We start from the raw sequence: 21,122 nt of genomic DNA on the forward strand, positions 1-21,122 counted from the left end.
GCTTGCGCAGCTGTTTATTTCACCCTACACTTTGCCGGTAGTTGGCACTGTGTACACAGGGATACACACTGCAGCTGTCACTGCCTCCCCCCACCGCTCTGTACCTCGTTTGTTGCGGTGTGCTCCTCAGCCCGCAACACAGACGCTGCAGGCGTGTGGGTGTCTGCCAGGGAGTCGGTTGTATCTCTTGCACTGCCTCATGTTGAAGATCGATGTGCCGCCTCTGTACCGGTGTCCGCGCAGTGGCTTCCTTTCGCGGCACGGTGTCTGGCAGTCCTGCGCTGCGTGGGGGTCCGCATCTTTCCACTCCGTCGGACTGGATTACACACCAGTTTGTGTCACAGCTGAGGGTGGGCAGGGTACGGAGGTTGTTGGTGTCTGTAGTATGGGCCGTTAACGCCTCAATAAGGTGCAAAATGTTCCCGTCTGCCTTACTCGATGGCCAGTGTAGCGTTTTCACTCAGGAAAAGTACCATCAACTCCTCCAATGTTCCGATTCAAAGTTCTGCTTGCTCCGACCTCTGGGAAAGCAGTGATCTGCAGGATTTGTTCTTTTAGGGTTTTGATTGAAGTGCTGCTCGGTACCTAGGCTGCCATCTTAGTTGGCGCACTACAGCGCCCCCAGCATTATTTTATTCTTTAATAGAAACATGTTACAAAAGTGTCCTGGGGTGCTGTTGTGCACACAATACGATATGGCTGCTCTCTTGTAGAGCTCCTCCGTCCTGGTGCTCATGACGACCTATAGCTGCTCCTGACCACCACTATTTTGGGCCCCGTTGAGATGCTCAGGAACCGGAGCTGCAGCACTTCCATTTGCAATGTCTCACTATCCACGAGACACCACTTCTGTGCCGGAACCGTTAGCTGAAGCCTGAGGGTGGTGTGCAGCCTGTCGGGGCGGCCATCATATGACTGCTGCCTCGCTGCTAGGCCGGTGGCCTGTTCGCGCTGAGAGGCAGCCTGTGAGGCCGCCTGTAAAGCGGGATCTATAGAAGCTGCGACCGCTGGACTTGCCGGCAACTCCCAACATTAGGTTCCTTTGGATGGTGGATGACGCGCCTGACCCACAGCCCCATCGTAGATGGACGCTCCAGTGCGGGAACCCGGATGCACAGGTGGCTGAGGTAGCGCTGCTGGGCTGAGCCCATAGATCCTGCACGGCGCATGGGCTTGTGTGCTTTTTGCGGATCCTTCAAGGGAACGGTAATCCTGGCCCTTACTCTCGTTCGTAGTATGTGTGTGGACTCTCCTTACCTCCCCAGACACATTATAGGGCGAAGATGTATACCATTGTGAGGCTTCATATACTCTGCTGCTACGTTGCTTGCACCTTTTCCTCTGGCCGTGCCCCGATTTACCTACATGCACAATAGCCTACGGAAGCCATGGCCTGTAATTATTGCACCCGCTTGACATTACCCATCTGGGTGCTCCTATTTTGGAGATTTGTTGGAGGTCACGACTGCACCTTTGTGTGTGGCGCTGGGAGCACTGTCCTCTCCTACTTGACTTGTGTGGGGTCTTTGCGTGAATAGGCTTTTGAGCTCCAGGAATACTGGGCTCTCTTCAGCCGATCCAGATTTCATTGGGCATTAAGCTGCTGCATTGTGTGGGGCTTCTGTAATACTCCTATTTGCTGCAGGTTTTGGAGCACTACTACTTGTGCAGTGGGTGATCGCTGGCTGCCGAAGGAATTGGAGAAGCACTCCCAGCCTGCCCTCGGCTAGAGTTTGGTGCTACTGATCCTTGTTTTGACACTTTTGTAGTCCACCTGGAGTCTGAAGCTGTTACCAGTGGAAAACGGAAAGAGCTAAAACCACTGAATGCACATCTGTGCGATGACTAAAGGTGTGGGGAAAAAGCAGAGTTCTATAAATATGTATACCAAGACTACCCCTAAGACAGCCAAGGCCACTGGCGAAGCCCCGACTACCAGCGGACCCCGCAGAAACTGCAGCGCATGAAGGCATGTATGCAGGAGGGTTATTCTGCACTAAATAATAAGCTGGAAGATATGGGCGGCATCATCAGCTCCATCAAGTCCTGGCTAGAAAAGGCAGATGTGCGACAAAGGCGGAGACCAGGGTTGGCGCTGTGGAAGACGATGTTCCCTCACTAAAATCCGACATGACCTCGTTGACCAAGCAAATCACTATGGTCGCCAAAAAGAACGAGCTGACATAAAATCGTGTCAACATTTGAATTATTGGAGTCTGCGAAAACAACCCAGATGGCCCATTGGAAGATTTTGTGGAGCACACCATGCTGTCCCTCCTTGACCATCCCAAGTTGACGACATAGTTTGCGGTAGAGCAGGCACACAGATCCCTGGTACCGAAGACCAAGCCTGGGGCACCGCCCCACCCGATAATCGCCTAGATTCTAAATTACCGCGATCATGAGGCAATCCTTCGTGACGCGCGCCAAAGGGGCGAGCTACTCTTGGGCTCCAACAGGCTCCATTTCTATCCAGACTTCTCTGTGGTGGGACAAAAAGAGAGGAAAACATTTATCACAGTGAAAAAGAGGCTTTGAGATTTGGGCATGAAGTACGCCATGTTGTATCCAGCTAAGATACGTTTTGAATGCAAGGGCAAGACATACTAATTCACACTCCCAAAGGAAGCCATGAAGTTCCTAGACAAGCAAGCTGCTGGGTCGTGATGCTTTCTGCTTGGCCACTTTTGTTTCCTCTTCCTTTGCTTGGCCCTGGTTTGACACACTTTAACAGTGCCCCTGTCCATTTATGAATTGCTTTTTCACTAGGTATTCACACTACAATGTGGTGGTGCCAGCACTCTTCTGCAGCAAGCTTCCACGTCTCCTCCTCGTTATTACTACTTCAGGAGTTATATTGATATTTGACACTCTATTTCAATGATCGTTCACGTGGACTGGGCCACCTTTCGTGTGCCGGCCCCCCCATGTGATGTTGCAATGTTGGTCGGGACGTTCGAACGTTGGGGGTACATCTTCCCATTTCGGGGGAGGGTTCAAAAATGCACTTGGTTATGCTGCAACTGATTTTTACTGTGTTGGCAATGGTCATAACGCTACTTGGCCCACTTTCTCTCAGACGTGGGTTGCAGGCGAGAGGGCGGGGGGGATTTGTTTTGCACTGGACAATGGGTGAGCTTGCGTGCCAGAGCTGGAACATCCGGGGGATTGGGAATCCGATAAAAAGACAGAAGCTTTTGCTCTATATTGAACGTCACAAAGCAAAGGTTTTATTTCTGCAGGAAACATATGCAGTGAAAGAGATGTGAGGGGTTTGCCAGAAAGTGGAGTGGGGACAGGTACTATATACCATGTACACCACACAGTCCAGAGGGGGGGTGATCCTGCTTCACAACTCTATCCCGTTCATACAGACCTGGGGAGAGACGTTATGGTCTATGATGTATTAGCGGGTAGAGAATTAATCCTGCTGAATATGTATGGCCCCAATTTGGATGATCCCGCCTTTTATGCTGAACTCCTAGATAGAATTGCTCTCTAACCGCTGATACCTATATTGTGGGGTGGAGAATTTAACATAATTTTAGATGCAAACCTAGATAGATCTGGTCAAAGCTTGAGGGTACTTACAAGAGCTGCAAGAGCGATAAGGGGCGGAATGGCCGACGTCCCTATGGTAGTCGTGTGGCGGGTCCTTCACTCTGGTGACTGGGAGTATACGTTCTACTCCACAGTGCATGACTTTTGCTCATATCGACCTGCAACTCCTATCTGACATCCTGCTTGGGGGCGTCGCAAGTGTGAGCATTCTACCTAGGCCATTCTCCGCCCACTCCCCCATCCTAGTTACAGATGTGTGGACTCCCTAAGATCTCGCCCAACTGGTGCTTTAAATCTCAAGCATTCTTAGATGATGTTTTTTAAAACCAATCCCCAGGGTCATGTCCAATTGAACTTTCTGACAAATGAAGGAACGGTGGCTTCGATGGGTACATTGTGGGAGGCCTTTAAGGCCTATATCTGTGGCATAGCAATGTCCACTGAATTTGGGGTCCTCAGAACCATCAGGAGAGAGACATCAAGGACAGCGAGGATACTCTTTGCGGCCTTGAACAATACTCTGCTCAGCCCCCCTAAAACACACTCTCGCATTTTGATGAAGCTTCAGACACTTCCAGGGCCTATGCGGAGAGGTAACTGACATTTTTAGGCACCCTGGCTGTGGCTAGGTGGTATGGAGAAGGTGAGCATCCTGGCCGACTGCTAGCTCATACAGCCAGTCAGGCGACTGGTGGTGGCTGCATACCACTCTGGTGGTGGCTGCATACCACTCATTAAAAATGGGGCAGGCAGCTTAGTGCATGCTCTTTCTGATGTCAAAGTGTTTGAGTCAATTTATGCCGAACTATACACCAATAAAGATAACTGTTCATATGCAGACATTGCTAGGTTGTTGGATGATGTTCCTTTTACACACCTGTCCCCAGAGGCTGTGACTCAACTCAATCTCCCCATCTCTCAGGATGAGATTGCTCATGCAATTGATGCTCTACCTACAGGGAAATCCCCCGGCCTAGACTGCCTTACTGCCGAATTTTACGACAGTCTTGGTTCCCTACCTACATAAGATGTGGGTGGAGGCCCTTGAACTGCACAGGGTTCCCAGGACTATGAGCAAGGCGGACATCACCATGTTTCTGTAACCAACAAGCCAGCGGGTCATACCACCCTCTTTCATTGATAAATTCTGATGTTAAAATATTTGCCAAGAAATTAGCTATGTGCTTAACGCTGCTTATGCCGTACATAATTCACTCCGATGAGGCGGGATTCATACCTGGACAATCAACAGCACTTAAATTACATCAACACTGTAATATTCTGGCGCAGATACACCCGGATCCTCCAGCCCTGCTTTTGTATTGGTGGTGCGGCTGCTGTACAAGTCTCCATTTGCTAGAGTCTGCTCAAACGGTATGCTCTTGGCCTCACTACTTATTGCCAGGGGCACGCATCAGAGCTGCCCCCTAGACCCCTGTTCACCATAGCCATAGAACCTTTGGCAGATCTCATTAAACACAAGCACAGAGGTATCCGTATGACTGGGGACCCAGAAACTATCTCCCTCTATGCAGACAATGCTATAGTGTATGTGAGGGACCTGTGGTTCATCTGGCTCAGATTATGCGCAATGTCCTTGTGTTTGGGGACCCGTCGGGTCTTCGGGTTAGCTGCACCAAGTCGGAGATCTTCCCCCTCACTGAAGCGGTGGCGAAACCATATAATGTGCTTGGCTTTACTTGGGCCCCAACAGAGGTGAGATACCTGGGTGTGGTGGTGAATCAACACATTCCCACTTTACTAGCACACAACTACACAGAATGCACGACGGGCCTCACATCCAGGCTCCAGTCATGGGCGTGATTACCGTTTGTAGAACCAGATAGTATGGAGAGGCCTGGTTTGCTATCATTATGGAATCATTACCCCTCATTAGAGAACCATTACCCATCATTACCCATTTAGGGATCTAGCTATCCATCATTATATCCCGTTTAGTTATCCATCATACCTTCTGATTAGTACTGATTAGTAGTTACATGAAGTAGTGACAACATTTAGACTATCCACATTATGAGGCCTGTTATTTGAAGTGCCATGTAGAGACATGTTATATTTCTAGAGACACATGTAGAGACTTATGTATTATGTATGCATGTAGAGAGACACGCATTGAGTGTGCGCTTAGAATATGCATTGAGCTTTGAGTATAGTGCTTGGAATGAGTGAATGTGTTAGGTACTACATTCGAGAATAGAGAAAGCATGAAGCCATTCCACTGAATGAGACACACAGAAGCGCCGCGGAGTGTGAAGATTGTTATGAGTTAATGTACAAGCATTCGTAAACATTTGTTTGGCAGACACAGATAACATGAACCTTGTCCGAGTGGAGAGGGATGCTGGCCTTATCAGCATGGCTGGCTGTGCTTCGCAGAGAGAAAAGGTGGGGGCAGTGCCATGGAGGGAGAGCTTTGCAGGCAGAGACATGCACAAGAAGGATAGAGGGATTTGAATGGAGAAATAGGTGGTAGGATGGTGTTTTGTACTGCAGGCAGACAGGAGAAGAAGGCCGTGATATAGATAGGCCGTAATGTCACATTGCCAAAGGTCACGCAGTGATTGCAAAGTAAAGTACATGCAACACAGACATTTAGGCACTGGCTCGGATTTAGAAATGCTGACAGAGAGAAACAAGGAAATGCTTAATGTAACCATGGAGAAAGTGTGACGTGAATTGACACTATAACTGGAAGAGTGAAATTGAAGTAGAGAGAGACGTCTGGTTGGCATGAGATCGAGAGATGAATGAAAGGAAGGTGCCATTGAGAGAGAGGCGTTTTGGTGTGGGATTGATGCAGCCATGGCAGACCAGCTTGGGAGAGATCAATGAGCTTGGCAGAGACTTGAGGCAGTTCGAGTGACCAGACTTGGCAAAGGGAGCTGGAGAGGGGAGAGATGGGATATATTTGAGATGAGACCAAGGGAAGCTTGCACATGCAAATGGGAAGTATGGTTTATTGGCTAAACTGATTGATTAGCGCAGACACTCACACAGAGCTTTGAGTTTGGAGAAGGGGAAATCAGACAGGGTCTGCCTGAGGGAGAGAGAGCGAGAGAGAGAGAGAGAGAAGTATGGTGTGGAATGGAGAGGAATTGTATTGCTTGCATTAAAAGCCTGTAAGGCTTACAATTATTTCACTGCATGGTAGATTTGCACCAAAAGCTATTGTGGGCGGAATAGCCCTGATCAAAACCAAACGTCTCTACTTTTTGTAAGATATAACTCAGTGGGCTGGGATAGGATTCTTTAAGGAGTTAGACACAAGTAGCCATACATTTGTGTGGCATTCGGGAGCAGTACGACTTAAGTGGGACACTCTGGCCTATGCACATGGGGTGTACACAGCTCCTAATTTCTGTCTATATTGGTTGGCGGCGCAAACTCAGTATTGAGTATGTTGGTTTGCACACGATACATCCCTTCCTCCTGTTAAGCACGAGAAATATTTGGCGGGGCCAGGATGTCTGGTCTTTCGTGCTTCCTCCCTGCTTTGCTGACCCATTCCCTCTTGACCTGTCGAGTGCGACTGCTCTAGCTTGGCGGAAACTTTGGAATCTCTTGGGGATAACCTATCCCTACCATCGTGATCTTCCCATATGGAACTGTGTGGCCTCTATACCCAGGGCTGATGGTGCTACGATTGAACGGTGGACACAGGGTCGTTTTAGCTGGCTGGGTGACATGTATCAGGACGGTATTTGTTTTTTTAACTGCAGACGATATCCCTGTTGCACAAGACCGATCCACGCAGTGGCTGCGATATATGGGCCTGCATACGGCTTTTAAAACACTGTGGGTGGAATTTCCTGTTGAGCCGAGCAATTATACCACATTAGGGTATGCATGACTGCGCATGGCACCCACAGCATTGTTTCCATGCTTTAGAACATGATTCAGGTCCGGAGTCCAGTGCCACTAACTACACTCCTGTTCAAGTGGGAGAGATATGGATATTGTAATCACTGATAGGGCCAGTGGGGGATATGTGTTGCCAAACCAGTGAGGTTTCCCACAACTGTCGCTTGCTTTTAATACAGTCTAAGCCCCACAAAGATTACAACTCTTTTTCCCAGACACATTCAGGGTGCTGCCCCAGATGTAGAGATAGTGATTCAGGCTATTTTTACATGGTGTGGTGTTGCCCCAGATTGGGTGGTAAGTGGGAGGAGGTCTCTGCAGTGCTTTCAGATGTGGTTGATTGCAGACTTGGGGCCACACCCACATGCGGTTTGTTTCATGTAATTGAAGATTTAGCTGGTCCCAAAGCATAAACCGGTCAGTATATGCCTACTACTAGCAATGAGATGTCATCTGAGCAGTGGCTGAGGGCCGTCACTTAGGTTAATGACACTAAAGACCAAAGGGTCGGGTAATTTAGTTTACTTACTCGAAATAAGAGAAATGCACTTGACCTTTGGCAACGGATGACACATTTAAATGCGCTTTCTGTAAAATGGTGCATTTAACCACAAACCACTTTGTTTGGCACACTGATGCCACCTAGACGACAGCCATGCACAATGAAACTTGTATTTGACACTTACTGCAAACAAAGTAAATGCTAAATAAAAGTTTCAAACATCCCCTGTAAATAGTACAAACCCTTCATGACATCTACACAGCTATGTGATTGGGCGAAAAGTCATCCAGGTCCTGGATGAGTGTCTGTAAAATGTAAAAAGTTAGCTGCATAAATGGACACAAAAAATAAATAGATAGGATAAAAAGGCTCTGAACACATTTTGGCCAGCTCCCTCCCGGTGCTGAAATAAAAGGCAATCAATCATAGAACAAAGCTAGCTACAGTGTATGGTAGTGCAGTCACTGCTCCAGATATTATTTTTTAAAAAGTAAAAAGAGTATGTTCCATTCCCAACAGGAGCAAAATGTGTTAACTATGAAACTGAAATGTATTTACAATAAATATTTGTTTGCACCTAGGTATTCATGTACATTAAAGTATACATTTTACCTCTTCAAATTAGGCAGTAATAATTGTAGTTTCTTCATGTGATACTACCTCTACTACTAGATCAAACATATCCATGGCGCTGTGTTGGTGAAAGCTGGGGGTCAAGCTCATATGTTTGTTAGGATTATTTTCACTCCAATTTCTTTTTTTTGGGGAATATTTGACAATTGTTAACGGGTAAAAGTGGCTGATACACCAGTTATCTGTGGGATGAGTGCAGTAGATCAGTAGATGTTCAGATTGGATGTAACTATTTATCACTACTTAAGCAATAAGCCCAGAGCATAGGGGGCATTACAGCTTCAGGTAATGCCCAGTTACGCTCGGGCCTTACAGCATGCCCTGCGGGGGCAAACTGGTTGGAATATTCTAGCTTGTGGCCATCTATCTCACTTTCAGGGTTGTTGGTATAATCCAACAGGGTGATGAGATAAGGAGCATGGGTTCAGCTAATGGGTTGAGCACCAGTTGCAAGATGTATGCAACTAGGTTACAGAACTAGGCATGCCATCAAAAGGATTTGGCCGTGTGATCATGTACATTTTCAAAAGTGTTTACTCGTCAATATGATGCAGTTTACCCAACAAAATAAAAATCATTGACATTTATATACACTGAGCTACACATGAAGACAATGCAGTGTTTTACAGTAGCGATACTGCAATTATGCATTATGTAACAACTTACATGTTTAGGGAATGGAATTGCATTGCTGTGTTGAAAACAAAACAAAAAGAATTTCACACATACTTGTCTTTGCCAGATGGGATATAGTTAGCTTAATATAAGTATCAGGAAGAATACAGGATGAATTACTTATGGTTTGCAATTATTTGAAAAAGAAAAATGTTTTGCCTAGCACTCCTACACAGGCCTTTAGTGCAAAGGATTACTGCTGCACTCTCTTTCCATTAGCTACTTTGAACTTGATGTAAACAGAGTAAAGAGCGTGGAGAGGCCCCTAAAGCTAAGAGAGGAATGCAGAGCGAGCTCTGCTTTCACTGAGCAGGGTAACTTAAAAAGCTAGCTTTGCTACATTAGTGCCACATTAATTAGCAAAGCTACAGAATTGCATAGCAAATCGCTATGTGACACTGCTTATTTTATGCTTTGCGCTGTAATGGTGCAGCAAGAGATGGGATCAATCTCGCGTTCCCTGCACCACGCCTCAAATCTTCTCTAACTGCATGCGTACAAAGATCTTGTAGACAGTCTGCGTGCAGCTAGCAACAGCCCAAGTACTTCCCTCAGAGAGGTCCCAGTCGTCATATCTCAACCTCTCCAGAGACACACAAGTAGGTTGAGGGATTCCAGGGTCGGGTGGAGCATCTGACCTTCCGACTGGGTTAGGAGGTGGATAGATGGGCAGATCCAAGAGGTTGGAGTACCACATTCTCCTTGCCCAGTCCAGGGCGATCAAGATCATGGTCGCTTGAAACCTCTTCAACCTCCGGAGAACCCATGGAATGACGGGAATCGGAGGGAAAGCGTAATGGAGAGCGAAGGTCCAATCTACCAGAAACGCATCTCCCAGTGTACCGTTTGCTGAGAATTCCCTCGAGCAAAATGTTTCGCATTTCTTGTTTGACTCTGTTGCGATTGATCCACTGCTGGGGTACCCCAGAGATAGAAGACCTCCTCTAGGACTTCCTGGCACACTTCCCACTCATGTGAGACTATGCCCTGCCTGCTCAGAGCATCCGCCAAGTTGTTCTCTGTGCCCGCCAGATGAACTACTGAAACTGAGATCTGGTTCTCCAGCAACCAGAACCAAAGGATCATCGCCTCCGTACAGAGGGTGCAGGCGTGCACTCTACCTTACCTTGTTTGTTGAGATAGTGCATTGCCACTGTGTTGTCTGTCAGAACGAGGACATGTTTCCCCTACAGAGATGGGGTGAATGCTTTCAGGGCAAGCCTGATAGCTCGCAACTCCAGCCTGTTGTTGTGCCACTTGGCTTCCGTTATTCACCAGAGGCCACTCGCCTGCAAATCCTCGCATTGAGCGCCACAACCCTTCAGAGATGCATCTGTGTCCACTCGGGTCTGAGGCCAGGGAGCCCAGAAGGGTTCCCATGCCAGGAGACTGTTGCTGTCTGGCCATCAAGACATGTCATTGACCACTGAAGTGGACACCTTGATGAGAACAGAGAGAGTACCCAGGTACTGAGACAACTGACCCCTCAGGAGCCACTGAAGGGATATCATGCGTAATCTGGCCTCTGGCACTAGACAAATGCCGGAGGCCACGAGACCCAAGAAGCAGAGGAAGGAAGCCGCTGGTAGAGTGGCATGGTTCTGGAATAAATCGACCATTTATGTTAAGCTGATTACTCTCTCCTCAGGCTTTCCTTACCCGGATATCTAGGACTGCTCCTATGAACTGGAGCCACTGGACTGGCATCATTTGGGACTTCTTTGAAGTTAGGGAGAAGCTCAGCTTGTGCAGCAGCAAGCAGGTGTCCTCTAAATGGTTCAAGACCTGCACTGCAGACTTCCCTTAGATCAGCCAGTCATCCAGATATGGAAATACGTGGACCCTGGATCTCCTGAGCTGAGCCACAGCTACCGCCATAAGCTTGCTGAAGACCCTTGGGGCTGAGGTTAGACCAAAGGGAAGCACCTTGAACTTCCTATGCTTTCGATGGATTGGCACATGGAAATAAGCATCCTATAGGTCTATTGACACAAGCCAGTCCTGTAGTTCGAGAGCGTGGAGAATCTCTCTCAAAGTCACCATCCTGAATTTGTCCTTCCTCAAGAACTTGTTCAAGGCCCTGAAGTCCAGAAGGGGACAAAGAGCTCCTCCCTTTTTGGGTACCAGGAAATAATGGGAATACCAACCCGATCCTCTCTGTTCGGGAGGTACCTCTTCCATGGCACCCTTTAACAACAGGGCTCTCAGTTCTTCCTGGAGCTCCTGTCCCTTTTGGATTGTGGGTGGGGGGTTCAGGGGGGAAGTCCGGTAGTTTTGTCAAAATGGCAGACAACCCCACTGAATGAGCTGAAGAGCCCAAGCTTTGGAAGTAATTCCCTGCCACTGGAGAAAATGCTCGGTCAACCATCCTCCAACCAGTGTGCTGTGAGAGGGGTAAATCAAAACTGCTTCTGAGGCTGGATCAACCCCACCGATGATGCTGCCTGTTGACCTCTAAAAGCCCCTCTGCTGCTTCTGGAGCACGAGAAACGCTTCTGCCCTTGCCTGGCCGGTGTGAGCTGCGCTCTCCTGCCATAAGGAGCATACATCCTGTAGCCCCGTGCCCTAGAGGCGAAGCTGAAGGCAAGTTTGGCCGTCTGCAAAGCTAGGTCTAGGACTTAGCAGAGATTTTGGATTCTTTACATTTTTGTAAGGAATCAGCGCCTTTCCGGCCAAAAAGAAAATCACTCTCGAAGGGCATGTCCAGAAGTTTAACTTGGACATTAGGGGACAAACCAGATGTTTTTAGATAGGACTGCTTTTTTAGCGTTACTGCTGATGCCATAGATCGGCTCACATAGTCCGCGATGTCCAGGCCCGTTCACAGCAATTGTCTGGCAACCTCTTCCAAATCCTCTACTAGCTGTAGGAAGCCCTCGCGTATCTCTCCTTCTGGGACATACTGCACAGCATTTTCAACTGCTGTCCATAGACTGAAGGAGTATTTGGCAAAACTGCTTGCCACATTTGTACCCTTAAAGGGCATACTGCCCGAGGTAAATACTCTCTTTGCTAAGGCATCAACCTTTGTAGCTTCCCTGTCGGGAGGCAGGATGGAAGTGGAAGATGCCAGTCTAGATGACACATTGGCAGCCTGCATAACCAGCCCCTCCGGGGAAGGGAGAGAGAAATGAAGATGTTTCCTCTAGTCAGCCGAGATTGCCCAGAAATGGTGGAGCTGATGGGAGGAATAGAACAAGGATGTTGCAACATAATTGTTAATGGATCCGCAATGGCAGGGTTTAAAGGCATATTGCGCTCTGTGGTAAGGTTTTCGTCTAAGATAGCTGTATGGTAATAACCTTATATCGGCACCACAGTTTAATGCAATATCCTAGGGTATCAATAACCCTTTCTACCAAAACCCTGCATTTGGACATATTATGGACATAGGGCTGGGATTGCTGTAATTCGAGAACTGGAAAGTTTTCCAAACCACTGGTGTCATGAAGGCATTGAGCCAGCTGCAAAAGCTGATTTTTGTCATCAAAACAATCGATCCCTCTTGTACCCAAGTAAATGGGGTTGGCATCCCCCTGATCATCGGCATCATTACTGCTGAAGATACTTGCCATGGTATCAAAAAATTCTGACAAGAGCTGTGGAGTGAAGGTTTTCTCGACAACCATTTACATTGAGCGTTTGTCTTTCAGAGTCGATAGGGTGGATGTCAATATCGATCGAGACGTCGTAGCGTCGACATCCTTTGATGCACGGGGCTGATCCGGCTTCCATGGGACCTCTTTCTGAGTCGAAAGAGTTATTCGCGCTGACATTGTCGGTATCGGGGCACTAGAGCGGTCGGACATGGCGGGCGCTGCTCTTGTCTCCGAAGCCTGCTGCGTTATGGAGAGGGGGTTAGACGCGCTGACTGCAGCATGCTTTTTAAATATTTCCAGCATGCAGGACTTGATATCCTCCCAATCTTGGCGCGCGGTAGGCCCTGCCAACGGCTTACCTTTATCTCTCAATGAATCGGAATCCTGACTGTGACAGAGATGCCTTTTCTTCTTTCGGGACGAGGAAGAACGGATCCTCGAGTGGGACTATTTCTTTTTCTGCCTAGGTTGTTTTATGCAGCTGTGCCCCTCGGTTTCGACCTCTGAAGACTGAACCGTCGACCGCGCCAATGATTTAGACGGCAGTCGACCAAGAGCGAGTTGTGCTGCTCTATTGCGTAGGGATTTGGGTTGCATTTTGCACACGACAGACACCCATAAGTCTCGTGACCCGAGCCGAGGCACCAGAGACGCAAATCGTGTGGGTCAGTGATGGATATCTTGCTGCCACAGTCGGTACACCGCTTGCAGGTGTTTATAAGACATCTGGCATGTCCAGAACAGATGACCAGATGCCGAGCAAGACGGATCGACGGCCGGGTCGAGGTCCAGTACGCCCCCCTGTCAAAACTGTTCCGAAGCGGCAGTGCTGGAGGGAATATATATCAGACGAGGAATCTGCAGGAGAAAAGCAATCCAGTGAAACACATGTTCTACACACATTCAGGGACATGAAACACGTTTTAACCCTTTGTCTTAAAAATAAGTACAACACTGTCTCACTTGTCACATATAGCCCTTCCTATGCATACATTCTCTAATGTAAAGTGAGCAGATTCCTTTCTAACAATAGACAAATTGCTGTTCACCACTAAGAAACACACAGCAGAAAAGGTTCTTCACAGCTAAATATCTGTATAGTAATTATAAATATAAACACAATAATAACACAGTACACAGGTTTTTAGAACAGTCATTTACAAGTTAACCAAATGAATGGCACAAAACGTAATCCACCTTGGAAGGCCTATGGTGGTGTTGGACACAATCTTCATATTGCTGCTGCACATCAGCTCTGCTCATCTACCTCCAACCTTCTGTGAGTGAGCCGGTTCACCAAGCAGAGATTTGGAGAGAGATCTTTATCCTCTGCAAGGGCCTCCCTCTGGAATAGCCTCTGTGCTGCCGCAACATGTCATGAGCCTGATCTCCTTAAGTTCCGGAAACTCCTTAAGACATTCTTCTTCTCCTCTTGCTTCTCTTTCCCTCTACCCTGCAAACCTTTCTCTCCGCTCTATCTCTCTCTCCATCCTTTTCTGCGCAGCCTGCTGACTGGCCACCTGGTGTACCTCAGTCTCACAGGTCCCTGGCACCCTCGTCAGTCCTCTCGCACTTGCCTCTGGGCCTTGCACTTGTTGTCTCATCGTTACTGCACTTGGTCAATGACCCATGAGAGTGGCATCTCTCAGCACTTACATCAGCTTTTGACTGACTGGGGGCACTTGGTCCCCTACGCCACACTTGTCCCCCCCCTCTCCTGCATCTGTCTGCGCACTTGCACGATCTGAATGCACCATGCCCTGAAGAACGTCTCTCTTTTTTTTCTGTTGTCCCCCCCCCCCCCCACTTGCATGGTGGTGCCTCAATGCACTTGGAAAAACTGCATAATCGTCAGCAGATTTATTTGCTGTTATCTACACCGTTAATTATATTATATGCACTTGTTCCATGCACCCACTATTGAGCCAACTTGCCAGTATTATCTAAACACCCTGGTGGAGCGCTCACCTTAATGGGGGCCTTGCCAGTCACGTTAGCCACTAGGAAGTTCATGGCAATGTCTTCGCAGTTCATGTGAGCATCGACCCAATTCTTGATGTCCCCAGGCATCTTGTAGGTGTACAAATAGTTAAAATACTGTGGATGTAAAAAGCATTGTGCAGTTTAGACACAATCATGTCTTGATAGGATTGTAGAATGCATTATTCCAGCAAAAGTGACAAAATAGTATTGAAAGCAATGTGTGTGTGTGCTCAATTCTGGACACAATGCAGCGCTGTAACTGCTTGTTCGAAGGCTACATTTTTTTTTTTAAAAAAACCCTTCAATGAATTGAGGAGCAGAAACAATTGTTTGGACCATTTGTTACTTCCAAGGAGGAAAACATCCTTACATTGGCACATGCACATACAAGTAAGGATCCAAATAAGACTTTGAAGTGAGATTGTTTGAATCCCTATTTAGATCTATTCTTTAGAGAGTAAAAAAGTAAATTCACTTTCCTAATTGGGGTATTTCTAAAGCAGATATATTTTGTAATCAGTACTTGCACCTAGTAACTCATGTAAATTAGGAGCCAATTCTACCTTCAAGTTCTTCTTCTAATCAGGCTGTAAGAATATTACAAAGGGTTACAAAGCAACAGGGGAGGCCCAGTGCTTCAAAGGAGTACTTGCACTGGAGAGGGAACCCAGGCCCAAACAGATATTTAGGTGCAGTCAAACATTCTTGAATCTACCCAATCAGTGAGAGCTGCCACATTTAACTTTCCTCTGGCATTTTCCTGGGCGCTCTCTAAGGTGACTGGCTTGACTCTGAGATTCCACTAACAAGCAGGTCATATCTGGTTAAGGCAAATGTAGCTCTCACACAGAAGCAGGCAGCAATTATGAACATGTATAGCTACATCCCTCTCTCATACCCTCACACGCAGGAATAATCCCTGGACATTTTATATAGTACCAGATTTACAGGATCCATGTTGTATTAATACACAACTCTTTTCACACACGTTACTTTCATGCTGGGGGTGTGGCGTGTTTGCTGCTTTGCTCTGACCCCTAACCTGCCATTCCCCATTCCAGTCTCCAAAGTTGCCTGACCCTCAATGTGGAGAGACCCCTTTAACACCCTTCACCTATCTGCTTTTTCCGTATGAGCAGGGGAGACCAGTGAAATGGGTATGTGGTGTACACCTCAGGGACTTAATTTTGCTCAGGGGGTGCAAACAGTATTTGTGTTTCTGACAAGGTATCTAAGGAGGGCTCATCAGGGGAAGAAATTAGGTATTAAAGGCAGGAACAGTCAAACAGACTGGGGCATCTCGTCACAGTGGCAGGGAGGGACTTTGGGTACCACCCCAAGCATGAGGGTGGGGAACATTACCTTGTGGTAGAATGCAGCACCAGTGAGCACCATAGACACCTCGTTGGTCCACTCCGATTCATACTTCCACTTGTTCATTTCATGATCCCAGAGGTGAAGGCGACCTGGATACCCAACCAACCGATCTGGGAACTCACGCCAGACCTGTGCAGGGACAGAAACAGAATGCCATTAGTTCATGATGACATTTCATCATTAAGCCCCTAACCACTTATACCTGGGGAATTAATTTTACTGAGTCTCAAGTCTCTTCTAATAATGGCATCATGGGAGGTAAAATTACATTAATCCCAAATACTAATCCTGCTCCTACCTTGGTCTTCAGTTTAACAAGAGAAGCGCATCCTCACCACTAAGCAGACTTAGTTTGGAAATTGGACAGGTTCACAGTTTGGCATAATTGATAACCAGAGAGAGATAGCCTGGGAAAATCGCTGGATACACAGACAACAATGGCAGATTAGGACAACCAAACCCATTTACTCTGGAAATATGTAGTCGCCAGCTGTTGGGAGATTAAATCCCATTGACCACTACTGGATTGTTTAAATTCAGCTCGTGGCATTGCACTCAAAACTATTCCTAGGAGGTAGTTAAATGTAATTGTGAAAAACAAATGTCTTATGTTACTCCTATGCCTTCTGCGAGTCTCTTCTAGCCCGCACCGCTATACAGGACTCGACGGCATATTTTTTGTACTGAAATACCATGGTGGTACATAAAGAAACATTCCAAGCAATGTTAATGTGCCTTTACAATATTCTCCTCCTGGACAGGTTGGAACATAATTTCCTATACACCGCAGAGTGTGCAAGATCCCCCACATGCAAAGTACCATGAAGAGGAGCTAGTATGAGGGCTATAATACATTTAGGCGGCATGCTCCTGGTTTGCAATAGTACGTTGGTTAGAATAAGCCTAAAAGTAAGGATTTGAGTTAGGGTTAGGATAAATGATCCCATCAGCCAAGGCACTAAATGGTGCAGAATTTTAGAAGATAGAATATGGTTGACTGCAAACTGATGTACAATTATATTAATATGGGGTAACATACATGTATTTATTCAACGGGTCAATCCTCTATACCACATAATGCATTTGCACACTAAAGATCTTTGGCTTATTTCACAACAACAGCAGCAGCAGAAGGTGACAGGCCGCTGCCTGGTGTTGGCCCTGCTCATCCATTTTCATGAGTGTACATTGAGCCATTCATGAATATCAATGAGCCAGGAGCCATCCGTCCTCCCAAGAAACATTTTATATACCCATTTTGAGCCTCAAGTAGCTCGTCTTCCACCTCCTCAGGAAGGTGCTGGGTGTGTTGGGGTTACAACAACTAGGGATATTGCAGGCACCAGCATCCAATGCAGCAGCCCCTCCTCCCCAGCTCCTCTGTCCTGTCAGGAACGTCTAAATAAAAGAGGCCATACGTTCGAAGTCTGTGTCAATGTTGCATTGTCCTATCACTACAGCAGATTTCTTATCTTCTGTATGATGCAGTACTTCCAATGGAAGCTCAGCTAGACGCTGATGTGGGTCCTCGCTCACCACAATGAACCTGTAGTGGTTGGTCTGGTGCTTGATGCCGAAGCCGTTGAGCTTGGAGCCTAGGGAGCTCAGACTGCCATGTGCATCACTCAGGGTCTGGAAGGTACTACCTGACTGCTGCTGCCAGCTGTGTGTAGAAAGCCTTTGCTCTCCAGGGACACATCCCTAGTATCGGGAGGGAGCTCAGGAGCAACATGCTCGCCATGGAAACAAGACGACATGGGGCAAACACAGGTTCGATCCCAGGGTCCGCACTTAGAAACCTCAGGTTATTTATAACACACTTAATACCAATCATCTCATCTCTCATCTCATCCGGTCTCACCACTGTGAGTGGTGTGTAATGCGAGGCGGACAACTGCTTGTAGTTTTCTCGAAGGAAGACATGTTATTAAAGTGAAAAAGCTGCAAATAAAGCCTTGCTTGCCCTACTCCAACGAGGAATTCCCTACCTATTCTAAAGGCTAAGGGAGCAATCTCTAGCATGGGTAAACTGGCCCTCTCTATAAAGAACAATCAAAGTCAATATAAAGCAACACAATATATTAAACAATATTTGGATGACCTTCACCTGTCCTGGGGAAAATCCTTTTCCCCAGATTTCAAAGTCAGCTACAAAAATGTTCAAAGGAAAATAAAAGTCTTGAACAAGTTCTTATCAGTTCGAGGTCAAAACAAAAGTTCATCCCCCAAAAATCCACTGGTAACCATTCTCTGGTTTGGTTGAAAAGATCCCCTTCCAATATCCATCAAAGAAAATCGCACCAATGGTAATCCTGGTTATGGTCTCTTCAAGATTGTTTGCCACAGTTAAAAAGAATAGGTATACAACTTCTCCATCTTTAACTTTACAATGGGGAAGACTTATGCAATACATTTGGTATATTTGTCAGGATGCCTTTTCTTTGGGTTGCTACTTCCTTTTAACAACCACTCTTCTACTGTTGTTACTAGGAGTACAGTTAGTTGTGTTTCACAGTATGCCACAACTTCAAAACCACGCCAATGTGACATCCAATGACAATTTTGTATACCACCACAGTTCAAGTATTTCTCCCACTGTTTTGTACTTCAAAATAATGAGCAAAGTTTGACAAGACACTTCGACCTCTCAGGTAGGCAAGGCACTCTTCCCTTTAATGCCTTTCTAAAAGGGGGCAGCCTCTTCCCATCTTCTGTCTAACTGCCGTAAGGATAACCTGTCTCTGCCCACAAGATGTAATTTCTTTCAACTGCAGCAGTCTTTTAACATTAGAGGTTAACTTCTGCAATTTCTTTACAAGCACCCAAACTCCCCTTCTCCAGCTTCCTCACACCTCTTCTTACTAAGTAATTACCCAGAAGCTTTAGTGTCACTCTTCCAGCATCAGGTAACAATACCATATTTAGGTCTGAAGTCTCTCAAGAGTTGACAACTTCACAGATCGGGTGGATGGGTTTCAACAGTACGTCATTTCACTATGGAAAGGGTTTGCCTCTTGGCATGGGTATTGCGTGTTCTATTCAGTATAGCAACTTCTTAGAAAAAAGAAAGTCAATTCATGATAATACAATGTTACAGAGTCATCAGAAATCATTGTGAGGGCATTTTACATAAAATAAGCATGAATGCTGACACCTTAATGCTAAATCCAACTAAGGTCAACAATCAACTATTTGACCACGACTGGATTGAGACCCACAGAAAATTATTGGGTTATTCATCTATGTCACATCTCCATCACGAACATAAAAAGAGGGGTGAAACTGCATCATATCCCATTACATGTCCCGATCTTCACTACAGGAAAATATTCTTTAAGTTCAGATGGAACTTACTGCTAACTAAGGATACTCTCCTACGCAGTCGCATTATCACTCCTGAGGATGCAGGGTGCAGATTCGTGAAATCTACTAGATATTGGTTGTCTATTTGTCATGGGCTTAATGAGAAGAGGTCTTGCTACCTGAGTAAATTGTTCCCTGATAATCAATGGGTTCAAGAAATGCACATTTGAAACAGATGTTTAAGTGGTAGTACTACCTCTGATACTTTAGCAGTTGCTGCCTTTTTTAAATCCCTCAAATTATGTGAAAGATAGCTTATGTGATCTTGATGCCATCAGTGATGCAGCATTTTGATTATTTTGTCCCGCTCTGGAAATCACATATGCAGAGGATAAAGATTGATTGTGCAGAGTCCAGAGGAGAGCCAACAACATGGGTTAGTGAGGTTGGATTTGGCATAATGTAATAGGGATTGAGCAGCACCAGTTTTTGTCAGGAGACAATATTGTGCCCACACCTGGGTCTGTGGAGACAGAAATTGATAGATGCGAGTGCACATTTTGCATCCTGTTACAACTGTTCTAGGATGTCAAAGTAACACTCAAACACAGCTCCTCTCACAGAAAGGGCTACATTCAGTGAAACAAAGTGTGCTTTGAAGGGTGGTGTTTGGGGCTTTCCCACCAAGGCTTCCAGCTTTGCCTGTCCATCGCCTCTGTGAAAGATAGTGAGCTAAAGAATCTGGTTAAGGATCTCGTAACCAGGACTAATGTCTGGCAGAGGTACTCCCAGGATCCCCCATGTTAATTTGCATATTTAATTAACTGTGGGTCGTACCCTAAGTTACGAGGGGAATCCAGACGTGGACTCCTTGCTCACTATTCTTAGAGATTCACAGATCCACCCTACTGATGAGGTCCAACCAGACCGAAAAACGTGTCTGGCGTTGCTGTTGGTACTCTTGTTCAGAGGAGAATTGCCAGGCATTCCGGTGCTGGACAGCCCCAGGTCAGGACAAAGAGTGATATGTGTTGGATATTTCTCCTCTGTGAAAGATAGTGAGCTAAAGAATCTGGGTAAGGATTTCGTAACCAGGACTAATGTCTGGCAGAGGTACTCCCACGACCCCACTTATTAATTTACATCTCATCAGGGATTACAGTGTGAAGGGAACCAGAGTCTGCCCTTAGGTCTAGGTCTACCCTATACATAATGATCAGGAACACTGGACTTAGCAGATAGGCAAATATCTCTATGCTAGCTTCTTCGACAACTAGAACGCTGTCTTTGATGGATGTGTACAGTTCATCCGCAGTGTCCCTACTTTCATCTCCTTTTACAATGATGTCCACTTCTTTCTTCTCTTGGTTTTCACTCTGAATCCCTTAAGCTTCTGAAATGTCTTGAAACATTTGGCGAGTTGGCTGGTAAATCCACACACCTTGCAGCCCTTTCCTAGCACAGGGAACTCTTTATATGTGGCAGGAGTCTCAGCAGCAATAACACTGCACCGCCCATGGCTGATGGAGTTGGTCAGGTTTTTATTGTCCTCCGTTTCCTTACAGGCCTGATCTGAGGTAGCACAGACTGGGCTATGGGCTCTTTTC

General features: G+C 46.5%; 1 protein-coding gene across 2 annotated transcripts in view; it reads right to left on the reverse strand.

The window, feature by feature from the left end:
- EXT2 (exostosin glycosyltransferase 2) overlaps nt 1-21,122 on the reverse strand; it is a 1,411,400-nt gene that overhangs the window by 41,878 nt on the left and 1,348,400 nt on the right. For both annotated transcript variants that reach the window (XM_069623317.1, XM_069623316.1), the window contains exons 11-12: nt 16,198-16,341; nt 14,821-14,949 (exon numbers count right to left, since the gene is read on the reverse strand). In XM_069623317.1, coding sequence (XP_069479418.1) covers nt 14,821-14,949; nt 16,198-16,341 — 273 coding nt within the window. The remainder of the gene's footprint in view (nt 1-14,820; nt 14,950-16,197; nt 16,342-21,122) is intronic.

Source organism: Ambystoma mexicanum, chromosome 11 (assembly GCF_040938575.1).
Source record: "Ambystoma mexicanum isolate Mex_15411 chromosome 11, UKY_AmexF1_1, whole genome shotgun sequence".
NCBI lineage: Eukaryota > Metazoa > Chordata > Amphibia > Caudata > Ambystomatidae > Ambystoma > Ambystoma mexicanum.